This window comes from Vitis vinifera, chromosome 11 (genome assembly GCF_030704535.1).
Source record: "Vitis vinifera cultivar Pinot Noir 40024 chromosome 11, ASM3070453v1".
Lineage (NCBI taxonomy): Eukaryota > Viridiplantae > Streptophyta > Magnoliopsida > Vitales > Vitaceae > Vitis > Vitis vinifera.
In genome coordinates this window covers 5,374,232-5,395,673 of record NC_081815.1, presented here as the reverse complement: position 1 = coordinate 5,395,673, position 21,442 = coordinate 5,374,232, and the positions used below count along the sequence as shown (strand labels likewise).

At 37.9% G+C, this 21,442-nt stretch overlaps 2 protein-coding genes across 2 annotated transcripts in view; both read right to left on the bottom strand.

The window, feature by feature from the left end:
* The window catches only part of LOC104880668 (uncharacterized), a 66,408-nt gene that overhangs the window by 31,229 nt on the left and 13,737 nt on the right, over positions 1–21,442 (bottom strand). The gene's annotated exons all lie outside the window — the stretch shown is intronic.
* LOC104880683 (uncharacterized) lies at positions 19,118–21,014 on the bottom strand. The gene is made up of 3 exons (XM_010658202.1): positions 20,689–21,014; positions 19,545–20,189; positions 19,118–19,454 (listed from the first exon to the last, which is right to left on the bottom strand). The coding sequence occupies exons 1-3, from the start codon at positions 21,012–21,014 to the stop codon at positions 19,118–19,120; spliced, it is 1,308 nt and encodes a 435-aa protein (XP_010656504.1).

The following is a 21,442-nucleotide window of genomic DNA, read 5'->3' as shown; positions in this document are numbered from 1 at the left end:
AATATATTTCTCCTAGTCCTAGCTTTGCTAACGTTCAATATAACACACAACCTTCCAATTATTGTCAAGACATAATAAATTTTTGGCATTAGCAATCAATGCCTGAATCAAAATTATTTCCCTCAATGTACTCATTTGGTCTTCTATTCTAAATCAAGGCATATTTGGGATTTTGTGCTAGAAACAGTAGGAAAAGGAATCAGTTTCCAGAAAAGAAAGCTTTTGTGAAAGGGGTTTCCAATTAATTTTGTATGCACTACCAACCTTTCAAGAAATTTCTTTTCTCCCATCAATTTCAATTGTCCAGAGACATGTCTCAAAAGCTCATCAGACATGGATTTTGAGATTTGGGTCTGAGTTAAATGTGCACGTACTCATATTTTGTTTACTAAACTTAATTCCTATATGCTTGGACACATTAAGTGGCTTGCTTTTACAAAAATAAGATTGTTGTTACAAGATAGAGCCCAAGCTAAATGAAAGCTACCCCAACCTTGCAAAAATATATTCATAAAGGTGCAACTGGTGTTTCACTAATCACAAGATGATTGCTAAAGCAGCACTGCTCTTTTTTCTTCTCTTCTTCCCCTTCATGTTATACAAAATTGGGAAATATTATTGAAGGGAGGATAAAAAATGCCAATAAGGAAGAGATATCCTTTGAGAAAAAAGGGAAGTGCAACTAAACCTAACCCAAAATACACCCTAACAGCACATTAGACCAAACCTGAGTACATCTTAGCCAAAGACAGACACTGTCAAATACAGAATCCATCACTCCCAATTACAGCAAGCAGGCTGCCCAACCAATGAGATCATACTAAAAGAAATGCCGGCAAACTCCAGTCAATGAGACCTAAAGAGAAGTCAAAAATAAAATTAAAAAGAAAAAAAAAGTTAGAATCCTATTGTGAAACTTAGCTAAATATATATTGTTGTCCTTGAAGATCCTAGCATTCCTCCATAACCAAGTAACCCAAAATGTGGCTGGCAACACTCAAATGTTAAATGGCCATGCTCATATCAGCCCTGTGAAATCCCTGAAAACAACACAACTCTATTCATACCAACTTAGGAAGGATATGGCTAATATTTGAGAACTCACTAATGGGATATGTATGAAACAAAACAACCTCAACGATGCTATGGAGAAATTTAATAAATTTCAGAAAAAACAAGTGATAAACTATTCTATCCATATAAATTTGCTTCAGTCATTTACTTCCAATTTGATCATGGTGTAAAATCTCTTGGGTTTTTCTCCGCTTCCTCAGATGAGTTCCTTTTCCTACATTGCTCTTTGACGATGGGGTTGTGGCACAAATTATTTCAATTAGCCAAGATGGATTGGGTTCCCCCAAGGAGCATCTTCGACATGTTATCCATCAATTATAATGGTTTTGGTTCATCTAAGAGAGGGATAGTTTTGTGGCAAGCTGCAAGCATCGCTTTAATTTGGGTTGTGCGGCGAGAAAGAAATGCGAGGATTTTTTAGGATAAAGCAAGGAATTCAGAGTATCTTTGTAATTCTATTCATTTCCTTGCTTCTCTTTGGGCTTTCTGTTCCAAGGTTTTTAAGGGGACTCCCCTTAATGTGTTACAACTTGACTAGTTAGCGGTGTGCAATTCCAAAGGGTTGGTCTAATCTAGAGAGTTTGTTTGATTTTACTATCTATTTTCTTGTTTTTGTATTCTTGTAGTTTAGTTTTCTTTGGTGGGAGGATTCCTCACCCTTCTCTTGTACTCCTTTTTTCTATCAATATATCCCTTTGTCGTTTCCTATCATAAAAAAAAGGAGTGCAACCAAAGTACACAAAAAAATATACATAGAGCACCAATAGCCAAGGAAAGAACAAACAAAACCAAAGCCAAATACAGCTATAGGCTTTAGCCAAATCATCAATGAAGTCTAGAATAGAGGCAATACCATCCCCAACCATCTCCCAGACTCAGCAAATAAAACTTAATGACAAAAATCTTTCACTCATGACCGAGCTCTCTGAATCCTTAAAATTCTGCCAGTTTCACTCCTCACAAGTAACACAACAAGCAAAGAGAGGCTAGACTCCACACTTCTTTCCCAAAAAACCATAATGCCAACCCAGAAACAGCTCATACTAGAATGGAGCTGTAAGGCTTGAAAGATGCTTTAGAACCTTGTCTATTTTCTTTCTGCAAGTGAGCAAATAATGCCAAGAGGGGCATAAAGCAATACACACTCAATATACCCACTACATCTAGAGAAAATGAAGAAATTAGACATGAACCTGGCTTAATTATTTACAATCAAGGATATCAATTAAATCAACATAAGTCACTCAATAAAACGGGGTTGTCAAAAGAAAAAATGGTCATCTTTTTGTTGTTACCTGTGCCTTCTTATTCCAAAAAAAATGATCCTAAACACTATTGTGGGGAGGCAGTGCTTACAACTGCCCACCTTATCAATAGGTTACCTTCTCGGGTTTTGGGGTTCAAGAATCCTATGCAATTGTTCTCTTAGTTTTTCCCCAACTTCAATACCTCAAATAATCTCACTCCTAGAATCTTTGGTTGTGTCATGTTTGTCCACATTCATGATCATAACAAGGGAAAGTTAGATCCATGTGCACTTAAGTGCATTTTTATAGGATATTCTTCAACACAAAAGGGTTATAAATGTTACCATCCCCTTATTCGGAAATTTTTTGTTTCTGCCAATGTGGCCTTTGTTGAAAGAGAGACTTAGAGTGCGTTTGACAGTTATTCTAGGAAGTGTTTCTACCATGTCTAATACTTGGAAATTTTTATTTTTCAAGTATTAGAAAGATTAGAAACACTTCCTAGAATCACTACCAAACGCACTCTTATTTTACCTATTCTTATCTTCATGGGGAGACATCATTCCTGGAAGACAAGGACAAGGATTATTCATTCTTACTTGACTTGTCTTCCATTTCACAATCTCCCTCATCCGAACCCACAATCAGTCCTAATCACCCTCTTGTTTTGCCTACTATTGAACCATCCTCTTCTAATCCCATTTCATTGACTAAGGAAAGTGTAACTCACAATCCTACTGGACCACTACAGGTATCCTCAAGGAGAAAAGAGTCTGTTGTTGAATCTATGCAAATCCAAGAGTTGAAACCAATCTTTGGAAGTGAGGTCAGTGCTTTACCAAAATCTTCTGTTGATTATTTTTGTGCTACCATTGATAATAATGATCTTGATCTGCCCATTACTTTCAGGAAAAGTACACGAGAGTGTGCTAAACACCCTTTATACCCATTAGCTCAGTTTATATCCTATTATAAACTATCACCTTCTTACTGAGCCTTCCTTACCCAACTAAACACTGTTACTATTCCTAAAACCCTATCCAAGGCATTAAATAATGAAAAGTAGAGACGAGCCATGAGTGTTGAGATGGAAGCATTAGAAAAAAATAAAACATGCGAAATAGTGGAGTTGCCAAAATGAAAGAATCCGATGGGTTGTAAGTGGGTTTTTACTGTAAAATACAAGGCAGATGGATCAATTGAGAGGTACAAATCAAGGCTTGTTGCCAAGGGATATACCCAAACTTATGGAGTAGATTATTTAGAGACCTTCGCACTTGTAGCAAAGATGAATACAATTCGGGTGTTGCTATCCTTGGCTGCCAACTTTGAATGGAATTTACAACAATTTGATGTCAAAAATGTTTTCTTACATGGGGATCTTAAAGAAGAAATCTATATGGAAGTTCCTCCTAGATTTGGCAAAAATCTAGAAGGTAGAAATGTGTGTAAGCTTAAGAAGGCTTTGTATGATTTGAAACAATCTCCTCGAGCTTGGTTTGGAAAATTTGCGAAGGTGATGATTACCAATGGATACAAGCAAAGTCAAGGTGATCACACTTTATTTATCAAGCACTCAACTTCAGGAGGAATTGCAGCCTTGTTAGTTTTCATGGATGATATAATTGTGACTAGGAATGATAAGAAGGAAAGAGACAATTTGAGAAAGTGTTTGATGAAAGGGTTTGAGATTAAATAACTAAACCAATTGAAGTCCTTCTTGGGTATTGAGGTGGCACAATCACAACAAGGAATTTTTGTATCCCAATAGAAGCATGTGTTAGATTTACTGAAGGAAATTGGAAGTTAGCTTGTAAACCAACAAACACGCCCATTGAGCCCAATCATAAACTTGGTGATAATAATAGCGATGCTAGTGTGGATTAAGGAAAGTATCAAAGATTAGTGGGTCAATTGATCTACTTATCACACACAAGACTTGATATTGCATATGTTGTTAGTGTGGTGAGTCAATTTATACACAATCCTAAGGAAGCACATCTCCAAGCAGTTCACCGAATACTACACTATCTCAAAGGAACACCAGGTAAAGGGATTTTATTCAAGAAAGGAACAAGTTTGATGCTTGAAACCTACATAGATGCTAATTATACAAGGTCTACGGTTGATAGATGCTCAACATCATATTATCGTACATTCCTTGGTGGAAACCTGATAACATGGAGGAATAAAAAACAAAATGAAATAGCAAGGTCAAGTGCCAAGGCAGAACTTAGAGCAATGCCACTTGGGATTTGTGAACTACTATGGGTGAAAATAATTCTAGAAGATCTAAAGATTAACTAGGAAGCGCCTATAAAACTCTACTACGACAACAAATTAGTGATCAATATTGCACATAATCTTGTACAACATGACCGGACCAAACATGTGGAGGTAGACAGACACTTTATCAAAGAAAAATTGGAGAGTGGCCTCATATGCACACCATACGTCTCTTCAGGCAATCAACTAGTAGATGTGTTTACCAAGGGTCTGAACAATACTGTGTTTCAAGCAATAATTGAGAAGCTAGCAATGCATAATATTCACTCATCAGCTTGAGGGGGAGTGTGGAGAAACACGTTTCTTAAAGGGTTTTGACTTTATATGTCATATAAATAGGTTTAAATCTAGGAGATAATGTAATTCATGATTTTTTGGGATTTAATCCCTGATTTATAAGGATCTGGTTTTAAGATAATTTTAGTTTTCTATAACACTCCTAGGGCTTATTCTTTTTGTATATTAACCAAATGAGCATTCTGTTTAGAACAAAGAAGATTTTCTTCTCAATTTTTCCACAATTGGAGATTTGCAAAAATGAAATCTAGGGCATGCTTGAAAAGAATCTCATTAGAAAAAGTTATTCTCCCTAAAGTTGTCCAACTTTCAATGTTGAGAAGGTTGTAGAATTGGAAAGAGGTGTTTCAAGATTGGTGATGAACCATAAACCTCTCAACATGGCTTTAAGATGTATTAGGTACCTAATCGGAAACAAGAAAAACTTATTATATGGACTTCATAAAGCCATAATTTTCTCAAATTTGATATAAAGTCAGTGTACTAGCAAGTCCAAGTGGCAGAAGAGAATAAATATAAAACAGTGCTCATGTTGCCTTTTGGACACCATGAATGGAGTGTAATATCATTTGGACTAACAAATGCCTCATCAAAATTCCAAAATATTATGAAAACATACTTCGTCCATATACATCCTTTACAATCATTTACATTAATTATGTCTTTATATTTTCTAACTCTATTAATCAAAATTGAAAACATTTAATATGATTCTCATAGTGGTAAAAAACGCAAGTGTGTTAGTCTCAACTAAAAGAGAAAATTGTTCCAAACAAAGGTCAAATTACTAGGACACGATATTTACAAGGAAAACACTGTCCCAATAGATAGGGCAATTAAGTCTACATATAAGTTCCTAGATGAAATAAAAGATAGAAAACAATTTCAAAGATTCTTAGGCAGCCTAAATCATATTTTTTACTTTTATAAGAATCTAGCAAAAGATTGTGAACCTCTATATAAGAGGCTCATGAAGAACCCTTCTACATGGTTTAAAGAACATACCAAGGAAAATAAAAAATAATAAGCTTAAGGCAAAAATATTGCCCTACTTATCCATCCATTATCCCAAAGCCTTCAAAATGGTAAAGACAGATGCCTTAGTAGGATTGAGGGAAATCCTTAAGCAAAAAAATTGATGACAAGGAAGATTTAGTCAAATATATTTTAAGGGCATTGAAACTAGCTTAATAGAATTATTCTACTATTAAAAAAGAAATCTTTTTTTATAGGTAAAGATAGGTATGTATAAATTAATAATAGAAAAAATACATAGCATGTATATAAGAGGAACCTATAGGAAGGCCTCAAAAGAGAGAACAAAAAAACCACCCTTACTCTCAATACGACCCCATCTGATCTACAAAATCAATCATAGACATTGAGCTTTCTCTTGTGTACATGCTAAACCAAGCTAAAAGATTACAAAGGAATGAATCTTTTATCTTTTGACCAGTTCATTCCTTGTTTTCAAAAGTTCTTTGATTTCATTTCCACCAAATTGCCCAAAATTTGCAAAAGGGGGCAACTCTCCACGGTTTTTTTCTTTTCTTTCCTACAAAGGAACTATGCCAACTTAACAAAAGTATCTTTCACCAAAGAAGGGATCACCCAAACTACATTGAATAAAGAGAGCAACAATTGCCATTGAATCCTTGCCTTTGTGCAATGAAGTAAAACATGATCAATAAACCCCTTCTCAAGTTAAGAAAACATCTATTTGCTAGTGCCCACCCTCTTTTCTAAAGATAATCTAAAGTCAAAACTTTTCCTCAACTAGCTTTCTAAGCAAAAAAACTCACTTTGGACAGGGCCCATGGATTCCAAATAATATTCATTGGAAAGTAGACTAACATCTCAGTTTCCAAGACCAAATAAAAAGATTTGACTTAAAAGCACACCCCTTTTTCGCATCCTTCCAAATCACTGTATCATTTTTTTCCCTTCTAACTATCTTCAGTAACAATGTTGAGAAAAAAGTTTCAACAACGTCTAGCTCCCAATCATTGAAGTGTCTAGAGAAGCACAGATCTCAATGACCCCCAACTTTTAAATCTTCCCATAAATCCACTAACTAAGCCTCCTTTAACAAAGCCAACACAAACAAGGATGGAAATGAAATGCACAAGGGCCCTTTGTCATGCCATTTATCCTTCTAAAACTTAACCCTCCTTTCATTACCTACTTCAAAAGAGGTTCTAATAAAGAAAAGATCCCACCCTTCCTTATAGCTTTGCAAACACTAACCCCATAACTATCCCTAACTTTACAAGAGTGCTAACCCGCCTCTTCCTTTCCCATATTTCCCCTCTATAATATGCTTCTAAAAACTTTCTCATTAAAAACATCTCCTCCACTTACCAAGGAAGGCCCAATTCAAAAAAAAAAGACTTCTAATGCCCAAACCCCCCTAACTCTTATCTGAGAAAACAGCTAACCAACTAATTAAATAAGGTTTTTTCTCCAAAATCCCACCTCCTTAAAGAAAATCCCTTTGAATCTCTTCTAACCTCAATCTAACCTTTCTAGGGATTACAAACAAAGACATGTAATAGATTGGTAGCTTGGACAAAGTACTTCTACTCCGCGTAAACCCCCCAATCCCACAGAAATATATTGTCTATTCCACATCAACAATCTTCTACAAAACCTTTCTTCCATTACGTCTAACATAGTTTTAAAAGGTACACTTAAACTGGCCTAGGCCGAAGGCACAACCACTCCCTATTTATAGTGCCTTACTTGCCAAGGCACACGTCTCGCTTGCCAACACTTTTAGTCTTGAAATTTCTAGTTGTAGATTAAAATTTATATAATTTCATTACCTTTTTGTTGAATGCTTCTTTTAAATTTTGAGGGGGATAGTCTTGTGGCAAGCTGCGAGCATCACTCTAATTCGGGTTGTGTGGTGGGAAAGAAACACAAGGATTTTTTAGGATAAAGCAAAGAATTCAGAGTATCTTTGGGACTCTATTGTTTTCCTTACTTCTCTTTTGGCTTTCTGTTCCAAGGTTTTTAAGGGGACTCCCCTTAATGTGTTACAACTTGACTGGTTAGCGGTGTGTACTCCATAAGGAATGGTCCATTGTAGAGAGTTCGTTTGTTTTACAATGTAATTTCTTGTAGTTTAGTTTCTTTGGCGGGAGGATTTCTCATCCTTCTTATTGTACTTCTTTTTTTCTATCTATATATCTCTATGTCGTTTCCAATAAAAAAAAATGCTTCTTTTAAATTTTTGGGAATCTTAAATTTTTTATTGATTAAACTAAATTTTGGATCATATTTTGTAAAATTGATATGCATTCTAGGTTATGTTTTACTTCTCTTAGACACATCTTGCGCCTAAATTATAGGAGACTTTTACGCCTTAGGTACGCCTTGTGCCTTTTAAAACTATGGCATCTCATACTATTGTTGATCAGAAAGGGGCTTCCAAAGCCAAACCTTGGTAAGTGGATGGAATACACCCCCCACCCCCCCACCTTGCAACCCAGCTCCATTGCTAAATTTCTACTTTTGCAAGCCCTCTAATAGGAATCAATGCACCTTTATCCAAGTTTATTTGAAGTCCTAATAAGACTTCAAACCATATAAGCAACCAACTTAAGTGAACCAATTGATCTTAGTCACTGCCTATAGTGTCACAATGTTTAAGAGTGACCTTCTCAAATAAGAGATTCTTATTTGATAGACTACAAAGCCACCAAAGACATTTTAGAAAAAAATATTTATAAAAAAAAAAAAGTCCATCAAAACAAATCTTTGCCAAGTGGTAGGCCATTCTCTCTAATTTTGATTTCAAAAGTGAGCATATTAACGGTGAAACCAATCCTTTACCTAACTTCCTAACTCAAGAATTCTTGCAGGGACAAGAAGAAAAAAGTATTAAGCCCTTATAAGGGCCTTACAACACCTCACGCCATATCAAAACGACCTCTCCAGCATATCAAAATATCACCCTAGGCAACTCCATTACAAGTCAAAAGGCCTAGTTCTTCTTAAGGTGCAAAGGCCCTCTTCATAAATTAGGGAGGTTGTAATAATAATTAAAAATAACGAAGGAAGGAACAAAATCTTCTATGAGGCAATATTTATGGATGCACGAGCTATCAACATTCATCACAATTAAAGTAATAAAGAAGGAATTACAACAATCTCAAAACTCTAGATTTTGGATGTAATCCCTTATAAAGACTAAGGATTTGATCCACATAAGCCTAGATTCCTTAGGCTTTGAACTTTCTAATACTAGGTCCTATGCATATACTTATTTTGAACATATAAGGGCAAGGGGAAATTTTTTTTGAGAGATAAATAAAGATAGTATTAAATAAAAAGCGTCAAAAAAAGTGCACCAAAGTACATAAGACATATACAATGGTCACCAAAAAGAGTCAAAAAAAAAAAAGGAATGGGATAACAAAAAACTACTTCTACCCTTAAAAAGAACCCAACCAATCACTAAAGTCAAATAAGGACATTAGGCCTTTAACTAATATACTTTGTCCAAAACAAAAAGTTACAAAAAAACAAGTTTTTCAATTTTTGGTTGGAAAGCTTCTCATTTTCAAACAATCTTCTAGTCATCTCCTTCCAAATTGTCCAAAAGAAACACAAAGGAGTTGCTCCCTGCAGCATTTTTTGTTTCCTCCCAACAAAGGAGTTATGCCATCCTAACAAGATCTTTTTTACAAAGAAAGGTAACACCCAAGATACACTGAAAACCAAGAACAAAAGCTACCACAAAACCCTTGTATTGCCACAATGCAGTAGGATATCAATAAATTCCTCATTGATATGATAAAAGAAACATCTGTTAGCCAACGTCCACCTTCTCCTTAGTAATTGATCTAATGTCAGAACTTTCCCTCAAGTCACCTCCTAAGCAAAAAAACTCATCTTAGAGGGACCATAAATTCCAAACAACACCTACTAAGAAAGGCACTAATCTCTCAAGCTTTAGAATAGAGTAAAGGACTTAATGGAGAAAGTTCCGCTCTTTGTCTTCAACCAAATCACCTTACATTCTTCTCTAATCACTACCTTTCCTTGAAGCCTTAAAAAGAAAGGCTCCACAATCTTGATCTCCTAATTGTTTAGATCCCTATAGAAGCTAGGAGTCTAACAACCCCTTTCATCGAACTAATTCCACAAATCTACACCCACACCTCTTTCGAACTAGCTATGGCAAATAAGGAGGGAAAGATACACACAAAGGCTTATCTCCAAACCATTTATCCTTCCAAAATTTTACCCCCTCCCATTGCCCACAGAAAAAGAGACTCTACTGTTGACAATCTCGCACACCTTTGCACGTAGCTTGTATGTCCAATTTTAGTTTCAATCCTTAAAAGAGATACCACATTGATTTAACTATTGGTTTAATATTTGGGGACCAATCGAAAATATTTTTCCATAACCCTTAAAGAAATCTTTTGATAAGTTTAAATCTTAATAAGCAAGTGAATAACAGACAATTGTTGCTCTAATTCTCCATTTTATATGTGTATGGATTTTAAAATGGACTTATGGAGCCACTCCTAATGACAAGGAGCTTTAGGCTTATGTCCCTCATCTCAAACGGTTTATTACAGTCAAATGGTAGGAAAAGTTCAACTTTTCGACCTTATACCCAAAGGTTATTCCTATAAAATCTATTCTATTTCTCCTTTCTTTTTCATCAATGGACTTAGTGATGTCTGGACCAGCAAATGTTCCAATCAACCCACATTATAGAAATCTATTCTCAATAACACTCTATGACCAAAGAACTCAAAAAAAAAAAAATTTAATGGCTTTGATAGAAGATGATAATACAAACACGTCTAATGGAAGAGGATGAGGAAGATTATGCTCTACCAAATGATGATGATTGCTCTAGGATTTCTTTACCGATTACTAAAGGGTACACATATGATTAAAACTGCAAAATTTCCTTTATTTAAAAAAAATAAAAATTGAAGATTTCTTTTCTTTTCAAAAGGCAAATTAAGGCTGAAGATTCTTGTTGATGACAGAACAACTCCACCTCTCTAAAACACATGTCCTCAGTAGAATGAGGAATCTTACCAAAATCTATCAATGGTCATATGAGATTTGGTTTTATTTTCTTTTAGGTTTCTTGTATCTCTAAATAGGAATGGTACTATGTGTAAGAGACATTTTTTTCCTCTTAGTTTGCTTTTGTGAGTTTCTTATTGATCATTTCTTGTCTACTATCACTACAACTTAGCTTGTATTGATTCAAGTTTGTATGTTGTTTCTACAAGTTGTTTACATATATGAATGCTTATTTTTTTATCAGATATATAAATGCTTATTCTCAATCTTTCTTGTATTAGTATTAGTATTATTATTATCATTATTCTTCGTCTTTGCCATTTTATGTTTGGTCAGCTGCTCTTATACGTGTAACACTTACATAAGTTGCAAACACACTAAAACACAAACTACAAGCTAAAGAACACCAGGAACACTTTTCAAAAACACTCTAAGCACTCAAAATAAACACACTAAAACATATGATAGAGGCAAGGCATCTTACAAACACAAGACCCCTCGTTTATACAAACATAAAGAGCATACAGAAAAAATCTAAAGGAAATTTAAAAGATAGATTCTTAGATAACAATCATTATTCGGACAGGACACTTGCCCTTAGATAAGTGGAGTTTGGAATATAGCCAGCTTTTCCAAAGATAGATTCTACTTTAAGCTTGGAATCTTATAGCCTTAGTACATCTTTAACATCAAAATCTCTGCAACCTCAATGGTGGGGTGAATTATCACTTGCATGCAAAGCAATCCCAAAAGAATCATCTTCATTTTGATCAAGGCTGAAGAAATATTGTAATTGTTGCCAAAGGCTAAAAGAATTTGGCACTTAAGCTTTGCTTCAGACAAAGACCCTTGATTTGCACAAATAACTTTAATTTGGGGTGCTAAAGGACCATTCAAATCAAGGGTAGGAGTTTACGATATTAAAGAAGGGAGAATAGATATTCTTGATTTAATGGGAATTTTATCAAGGTATTAAGGGGAAAATTTGTATTTATCCTACCACTAGAATGAAATAAGTTGCTCTAAGAAAGGGATATAATCCTATAGATCATCTTCATTAGGGCTAAAATAAGCCACTTTCATAATCTAAGGAACATCATATAAGACAAAGAACCAAAAAAGAATTTGCCTCGAAGTAATTCGCTTATCAATAGAAAAGAACAATGAGTATGATTTATTTAAGGGATAAAGAAGGATATCTTTAATTTGCCCCTATTTGAGATTTCTTTAAGAGTTTCTAAGCGGAATTGCATGAACCAACTATGAGCGAATAAGTCATTTTAATAGTTGAGAGTATAACACATCTTTTGTAGCCTTCCAGTCTACCCTTATGAGAAATTCTCAATTTATTAAGTCACTCTCAAACTTAGCAATACTTGAATTCTTCCTAAAATCTCCATTTTAATGGTCGAATATTTTCATTGAGCAAGCTTCCATGGCCCATATGTATACTTAATCAATGTTTCTCTATCATAAATCCTTTACTAAAAAATTCCTCCAAATCTTGACTATTTTAAATGTCTTTTGATGAGGTATTGCTAAATAAAGCAAACTTTTGCTTTTAACTTAATTTTCCTTATTGTCTAGGCTTGTTCAACCAAGTTGGGTTCTTTTGAGACCTTATATAAGGGCTCACAACCTTTGTCTAAGTTCTTACGGAAGTCTTAAGATATAATTTGAACTTCCTAGGAACCTTTGTAAGTGTTTCTTATCCTTAATTTCATCAAGAAACTTGTTTGCAAATTCAATAGCCTTGTCGATTGGATGGTAGCCCCCTTGTGGATATTATAGCCAAAAAAATCTTACCTCCATCTTAAACAACTTTTTTGCTAATAACACCAGCTTTACACACTTCACAATTTTTAAGAATACTCTCAAATGTTTCCAATGCTAGTCAACAGAATCAGAGCACATCAAAGGATCATCTATATACACAATAGTAAATGTAGTATATGGATTGAATACTCCATTCATAACATTCTAGAATTCAAAAAGAGCAATTTTTTGTCCAAATGGCATCATGTTCCATTCATAATGCCAAAAAGGTATTGTGAACATAGTCTTGTCTTAATCTTCTTTTGCAATACGAATTTGCCAAAATCCAAATTTCATGTCAAACTTACAAAAGACTATTGCATTGTATAATCTCCCAAAGAAGGTTTTTCTTATTTGGGATAGGATTCCTAATCCATCTTAGGGCCTTCTAAATGGTTTGCAGTTTATTACCAACCTACGCACTCCTTTTACCAATTCAGCCACCTTTACCACATAAAAGGTCAGGCAACTCAAGGTGAGTAGTTTTTCCATATAAGTTTCTTGTCTAACAAATCTTGAATCCATTTCTTATAAATATCTAGTAACCCACATTCGCTTGAATAGATCTTGCCTTCATAGTATTATTGTCTCATTAAAACCTTCCTCGTAAAGAAGTCACACTTGATGTTGCTTTATATTCCAAAAGGCATTTGAGATTTCAACACAAACCTCCTTTTCAAAAGCCTTTTGGAACTTTTGTATTTTTGCTTGTAGCTGAGGATCCTATAGTTTCTTTTCTACCAATTTGTTATTGGATTTCCTCTTTCACAAAATATAAAACTTGTGTTTATTCTTCAGCTTTTGTTATATTTTGTCAATAAATCTGGTCTTCGGTTCTTTTATGAACTCAAATTTTACCCTAGACCCTTTCACAATTGATCCTATACCTGCTTTATCCAAACTGTGAACAGAATATAACATATTTAGGAATGACATTCCCAATATTTCAAACCAGGTTAAGTCTTTTACCATTATAAATGGTATTTGGAAGCATACTCCTTTATTACACAAAATAGAATAAAAGCTTATAATTTTATCATCATCTTTCTCCCATTAGCCACATTTAGAACCGGGGTAGTCTTATCAAAATATTTTATGGGAACAAGTCCCTCACGCTGTTTAAATCAGCTCCTGAATCAATAAGGACCACTGCTTCTTTATTAACTTTATCTACATGGGTATACCACCATTAGGTTCTCACCTAATCAATAAGGTTGATAAACCGTAGTCCCGCTACCTATTCTTCTGTCATGTTCTCCTCTTCTTTTGCTTTACTAGTCACTCCAGGTTCTTAGAAGGCTCAGAGATTCTCTTCTAACACTCTTTCGTTCTCTTCTTGCTCCTCCTGGATAAGATTGCCAAATTCTACACCAACATTGTCATTTTCAGTTTTCGTTTTCAGGATATTGGTTGTAGAGCTCCAATACTAAGATCCTGGTTTTAAGACTCTTAATCTCTCCTGTTACTTCATTTGTTTCTTTTCATAGTTCCTAGACTGTGGGGTCTCTCTAAGCTACTTGTTGCTAGAATTATATATGATAATCTTGAAGCCATAGGGCTCTTTTGGTTGTCACTATATTATTTCTTGGAGTTCTCCAAAGCTCCATGCATTTCTTTAAAGCCTTTTCTTTGATGTAAGGATCTTCTATTTCATCCATTATTTCTAAATTAGCCCTTCTATGGTTATACATTAAGGCCTAATCCATTAATTTTTAACATAGACTTATAAAGATCACACTCACATCCACATTTACTCTCTCTCTCTCTCTCTGAGGAATCCAAATTAGACTGAGATATGTTAATGAGCTCTTCATCCTTGATTAGAGCAACTTGCCATTCATCATCAAACTCTGAAGTCTCTTCTAATAAGACTTGATACAATTGCCGTTTTAGGTATTCATCTATACTTAATTCATTTATTTTTGTTACTATTTTTTCTCTTTAGTTCTACACATTTTTGTAGTGACCAACTTTTCCACACTTGAAACAAACTAGAAGTGGCCTTTACCCTTTCTCATAAGTTTTGTAGGTTGCTTTAAGCAACTTATACCATCCTCTTCCTTTTCTATAATGTTTCCTCCTTATTTGGTATACTTTACCCCTCTTTTTAAAGGTAGGTGTTGCAATTAAATTGTCAGATCTAAATCGCTCACAAAAGCCCCCTAGGTCTTTCCTACCACTCATCTTTTCCTTAGCTAACTACTTTTTTAGTTTTAAGTCTATGCATAAGGATAGTCACTCTGCACATATCTCTGAAGCTAAAGGCCCATTGTATACTAAGAAAATGGAATTAATCCTTTGTGCTTAGATATAAAGGCGAAGTCAAGATAAGAACTTTTCTTTCCAAAAGTCAGAATTAAAATCAAGTCTTAAATATACTTTAGACAGAAATACATCCTTGCACTAAACAATTAAGAGTCCCACAAGATTCTAAGTTCGCCAATGAATCCATATGTTACGGTTTTGCTAACTCAAAATCCTTATGAACATTCAATTTCAAAATCCAACATTCTGATAATCCATCTAAATTCCATTCGACGATTGATCTTTCTTCATACCAGACAACATCATGAAGATATTTCTCCTCATATTGGAGATCTATTGATGTAAGCACTAGGTAGTACATATTTGTCAAAGCCATTCATTTTGATCCGTAAAATCTTCCCCTTAATCTTCATTTATTTATTCTAAAGAGGTTGAAGAGATATCTTCATTGTCACCAAGGGCTTAAAGAAAATTTAGCACTTAAGCGCCAATTTGTACAAATAGGGATGCCAAGGGAGCATCAAATCAAGAAAAAAAGCTCGAGACATTGGAGAAGGGAAGCCCAGGTTCATTTCTCTCCTACAAAACTCATATGGCAATCTAAAGCCCTATCTACGGTCAAGATCTTCACCTAGCTAGTGGCCAACAAGAAGGTTAACACCAACAACTTGTTACAGGTGATAAGACCTCCTAAAGCCATTAGTCCTAACTGTTGCACTATGTGTTTGATGAATGGTGAGACGATTGATCATTTTCTTTTACACAATCAAGAAAAGAAGCTTGAGATGTTGCAAAAGGGAAGCTCCCGTTCATTTCTCTTCGGCAAAATTCATATGGCAATCTAAAGCCCCATCTAAGGCCAAGACCTTCGCCTAGTTAGTGGCCAACAAAAAGGTTAACACCGACAACTTGTTAAAGGTGATAAGACCTCCTAAAGCCCTTAGTCCTAACTGTTGCACTATTTGTATGATGAGTGGTGAGTCAATTGATAATATCCTTTTACATGGCTCAACAACTATAGTGCTTTGGCATAGATCTGGTTAAGCTAGATTAGGTTCCTCCTACAAGCATAAGTGACATGATGATCATTCCCTTTAAAGGCTTTAGAAGTACAAATACAGGAAAAACTCTTTGGAAAACCGATTGCCTCACTTTGATCTAGATAGCATGGTACGAGAGAAATGTAAGGATTTTTGAAGACAAGTGAAAAAGTGTAAAATCGATATGGGACATAATTCACTTCTATTCCTTTTTTCTGGTCTCAAAAACTTCAGATTTCAAGGGCATCCCTCTTAGTGTTATTCAGCTCAATTGGAACTTAGTGTGTAAATGGAGGTTTAAAACAACAAATCTTGAAGCAAAGTTGCAGCCTCCTTTTTTTTTTTTTTTTTGATAAGTAAAGTATTTTCATTAAAGGCCAAAAGGCAAAGGAAAGAGTATACACGGAGTATACCAAGATACAAAGAAGCAAAACACCAAAGGGCAAACAAACCTCACCCTTAAGTGGTAGCTAGCCAATCTACAAAATCTATCAAAGAGAAAGTGTGTTCCTTTATATATACCCTAGCCCAATTCACAAAAGTGTACAAAAAAATAGACTTAATATCTTGGTCGTTCCTCTCAATATCGTCAAAAGCCTTCCTATTCCTTTCTTTCCAAATGGTCCACATCAGGCCGAGGGGGGCCGCTCTCCAAGCTTTCTCTCTTTTCTTGCCCACAAAAGAACCATGCCAACCCAGGAGGTTCTTTTTCACAGAGGGGTGTATCACCCATTGCACCCCAAAGAGTGAGAGAATCAAAAGCCATAACATTCAGGTCTTTTCACAAAACAAAAGAAGGTGATCTATGATTTCCTCCTCATTTTTACACAAAAAGCACCTGTTAGGAATGCTCCAACCGAATCTCTTCAGACGGTCAGTGGTGAGCAGCCTACTCCAAGCCGCCTCCCAACCAAAGAAGCTAGCTCTAATTGGGACCCAAGGCGTCCAAATAGTTCTGGCCAGGAAGGGAGTTTTGATACCCCTTGAGAGAGAGCTATAAAATTATTTAACTGAAAAGGTTCCATTCTTGTTCTCTTTCCACCAGAGCGAATCGTTCACACCTCTTCTAATGGTGATAGGGAGGAGCTTACCTAACAAGCTTTCAACTTCTCCCACCTCCCAATCATTAAGGTGTCTATTAAAACGAGGCGCCCAGCTTCCCCCAACTTCGTCTTCCTCCCAAGCCTCAGCAACCCAGCTGTCTTTGTTGACAGAGAGATTAAATAAGGTGGGGAAAGCTTCTTCCAAGGATTGGTTATCATACCACAAGTCTTTCCAGAACTTCACTCTAGTGTCATCCCCTACAAGGAAGCGGGAGTGAGAACGGAAGCACTCCCAACCATTTCTGATGGCCTTCCAAACCCCCACCCCATAACGATATCTTACGCCTTTGGAGCACCATCCCCCATCTTGAAGGTCATACTTACTAGAGATAATTTGCTTCCATAGGGACTCATTCTCATTAGCAAATCTCCACAACCACTTCCCAAGAAGGGCTTTGTTGAAAATAGCTAGATTGCGAATGCCCAATCCTCCATCCTTTTTAGCAGTACAGATAACCTTCCAACTTACTAAGTGAGGCTTGTTCTCTAAGGCACCACCGCCCCATAAGAAATCCCTTTGGATCTTTTCAAGCCTTGTACACACCTTCTTAGGGATCACAAAAAGGGAAAGGAAGTAGGTTGGGAGGCTAGAGAGGGTGTTTTTTAACAAAGTGAGACGGCCGCCTTTGGAGAGGTATTGCCTTTTCCAGAGAGACAACCTTTTCCTGAATCTTTCTTCCACTATGTCCCATACCCTGGTGGATTTGTAGGGGGCTCCAAGGGGGAGGCCCAAATAGGTGGTAGGAAGACTCCCTATCTTGCATCCCAGAATCAAAGCGAGGGTCGCCATAGGAATGCCTTCTCCCACTGGAAAGGCCTCAGTTTTGCTCAGATTGACTTTTAATCCTGAAATCGCCTCAAACCACATGAAGGTCCAGCTAAGATATTGTAGCTGATCTGCTTTGGCATCACAGAAGATCAAGGTGTCATCGGCAAATAAGAGATGGGACATGATCAGCCCCTCTCTTCCTCTTCCTCCCACTCTGAAGCCAGAAATAAAGCCCCCGTTTCTTGCACAAGACAATAGTTGGCTAAGGGCTTCCATGGCGAAAAGAAAAAGATAGGGGGAAAGGGGGCCCCCCTGTCTCAATCCTCTAGAACTACGAAAGAAACCCGAAGGGCTCCCATTGATGAGGATCGAGAAGGTTGCCGTAGAGCAGCACCATTTCATCCAATTAATCCATCTATGCCCAAATCCCATCTTGGACATCACCTCCATGAGAAAGTCCCAATTGACATGGTCAAAAGCTTTCTCAATGTCCATCTTAAGAAGGAGACCCGGTTTGTTATCTTTCAATCTAGAATCAAGGGTTTCGTAAGCAATAAGAATGGCATCCAGAATCTGTCTCCCTTGGACGAAAGTTTGCTGAGAATTAGAAATCACCTTGGCATCCAGGCTGATTGGTCTGAAATCTCTTAGGTCTTCGGCCCCCTCCTTTTGGGGAATGAGTAAAAGGAAGGTGGAGTTTAGGCTTCTCTGGAAGGTTCCGTGGAGGTAAAACTCCTTGAAGAGACCCAAAATTTCTGGTTTAACAACGTCCCAACAAAACAACCAAAATGCTATTGTGAAGTCGTCCGGGCCTGGTGCTTTGTCCCCACAGCAGCTACTAAGGGCTGCAAAGATTTCTTCCTCAGAGAACATCACTTCCAGGATGCTGGCCACTCCTTCTCCCAGCTCCTTGAAATTGAGGTCATTAATACTAGGCCTCCAATCCCCAGATTCTGAGATGAGGGACTGGTAGGTTCTGCAAACACTATCTTTTATATCTTCACTGGAAGAGAGAGTCACCTCATTCACTCTAATTTTAGACAGGAAATTCCTCATTGCCCTAGCATTGGCCATTTTGTGGAAATATTTTGTATTTTTGTCGCCTTCTCTTAACCAGATTTCTCTTGACTTCTGCCTCCAAGAAGTTTCTTCCATAAGGGCCTATTTCTTATGGTCCTCAAGAGACAGATTTTTAGCCTCCATATCTCCAGGGTTAAGCGGGTTCTCCTTCTCCTTGGCTTCCCAATACTGCAAGCAGGCGAAGGCCTCTACTCTATTGGAAGAGACGTTGCCTACCACCTCCTTATTCCAGATTTTCAGGTCCTTTTTAAGTGCTTTGAGTTTCTCAGCAATGCAGTGGCTGCTATAGCCTTCTACAGAATACCCATTCCACCAGCTCCTTACTAGGTCTTTGAATCCGTCTATTTTCAGCCACATATTTTCAAAATGGAAGGGGCTTTTTCCTGAGGAGAAACCTCCAGCTTCTAGGACTATGGGGCTGTGATCGGAGACCAAACGAGAAAGAGCTGACTAAGTGATGGCTGAAAAGTGGTCCTCCCATTGATCCGAAATCAGGAAGCGGTCTAACCTAGAGGCAGCTTGAGAGTTCAAACCCCCTATCAAAGTGAAGGGACCTCCGGTCAGTGGAGAATCCCTTAGCCCTAGCTCCCCTATCACCTCTGAAAATCTCCTCATTTCAGCTGTGAGGCTAGGGGCGTTCCTTCTTTCCTCTGGGAATCTTACAGAGTTGAAGTCCCCTCCTACGCACCAAGGGTCATCCCAGCGGCCACGGATGGCTCCAAGTTCCTCCCAAAAATCTTCTTTTTCGCTACCAATCACTGGCCCGTACACTCCGGAGAAAATCCAAGAGAAGCCGTCAGCACAATTTCTAAATCGAACAGAGATGGAATACCCTCCACTTTCAACCTCCAAATTCTCCAGAACTCTGTTATCCCAGAAGAGAAGGAGGCCTCTTGCCGCACCCCTAGCGTCCACTGACGCCCAGTTAAGAAATCTTCCTACACCCACGCTTTTTACCATTTGCAGAGACATTTCTTTCACCTTCATCTCTAAGAGGCAAACCAAATCCGGTTTTTGATTCCTCACCACACCCTTGATTAGCTTTCTTTTTTCAAGATCATTAAGCCCACGGACATTCCAGCAGAGAATTTTGATTCTCATTAATCCACTGGAATCAAAACCCTGGAGCTCTGGCCTGATTTTTTGGTTGTCCCTGATGTCCCCCCATAGCTAACAGAGCATTCCAATCTTTTTAACTCTCTTTCGAAGCGGGTGATACAAGCTTTTTTCTTTTTCCTTCTCTTGTGAAAGGTGCTACTTCCAGTTCTCAGCTTCAATTTCTTGAGCAGGGCTAGGATTTCAACTTCATGCCCTTCGACAGGCATTCTCAAGACTTTATTGAAGTGGTAAAGTTTGGAAAGCTCCCCTTCTGACCATCCTTTTGCACACGGAGAAGCAGTCGATAGGTTTCTCTGATTCACCTCGTTTTGTTCCAGATCAGGGTTCGGGATCTCTATCGACCCATCCTTCATCGGCGTTGCTTCCGCCTCTCTAAGCGTCGGCTCTAGTAGACCAGGACAAGAATCCCTTTCCCTCTCAAGCCCTGAGCCCCAGGAAGGAGTAGAAGAAGAGGACTCCCCTCTCAGGGAGATCGAAGGCAGAAAGATCGTACCTTAAGGGTTGCGAGCTCCGACCAGGGGGGGGGGGGGGACCCATTTGCAGGCGGCGGCGCATCCATTTGGGGTGGCACTTCCTTTAGAAGGCGTTTATCGGAGACGAGAGATGAAGCAGGGGCTGGAAAAGAAGCAAGGGCTCCTCTCCTTCGTCGCAGCGAGCAGATGGGGCTTTCATGCCCTAAGACAAGAGAAGGGGTTGAGCCGAGGGGATTAAGTGATCCCAAAGAGGTTGAGGCTTGGGCCTTCTCAAACCCAGGCCCAAGAGGAAAGGCACAGGCCAAGCCCGAATGGGCCATGGTGCTCTTACGCCGGCCTGTGACCACGTCGCAGGCATAGGAGGGGAGGGCTGCTGCACCAGTCATGTCCGAGGGAGGAACACGACTTCCCATGACCAGTGGGAGCAGCTTTTCAGGTTGCGGTGTGACTGAAGGTGAGGGTTGGGCACATACGCTCCCCTTGGCGCGTGACGGGGCCGCCTCCTCATCCTCGAGCTTCCAAGCACTGGCTCCATGGGAAGGGAGCACAATGGAGATGCATGCCTCGTCTTCCCACCAGAGCTACAAGGCGTAGCAAAGGGGACCAGCTACAACCTGCAGCGAGCTTGGGTGATTCCATCCTTTGATTTCAACGAGGATTCTGGCCCACTTGAGGTTCCGACGCTCGGCTATGTTTTCATCCACAGCCACGAACCTTTCGCAAGAGTCTCCAAACTTTCTGAAGAGACTTCTTCCCCAAAGATGCAGAGGGAGGCCAAGAATTCTGATCCAAACAAGGCGCGAGTCCCCTCTGT

Bases quoted from the DNA above. Each gene is read 5' to 3' on its own strand.
- LOC104880683 (XM_010658202.1), bottom strand. From the start codon at position 21,014: ATGACTGGTGCAGCAGCCCTCCCCTCCTATGCCTGCGACGTGGTCACA. The intron at 20,190-20,688 runs GTCCCCCCCCCC...GGGGGACATCAG, and splicing joins GCGCCGCCGCCTGCAAATGG to GGACAACCAAAAAATCAGGC. The intron at 19,455-19,544 runs GTTAGACCGCTT...CTCCGATCACAG, and splicing joins AACTCTCAAGCTGCCTCTAG to CCCCATAGTCCTAGAAGCTG.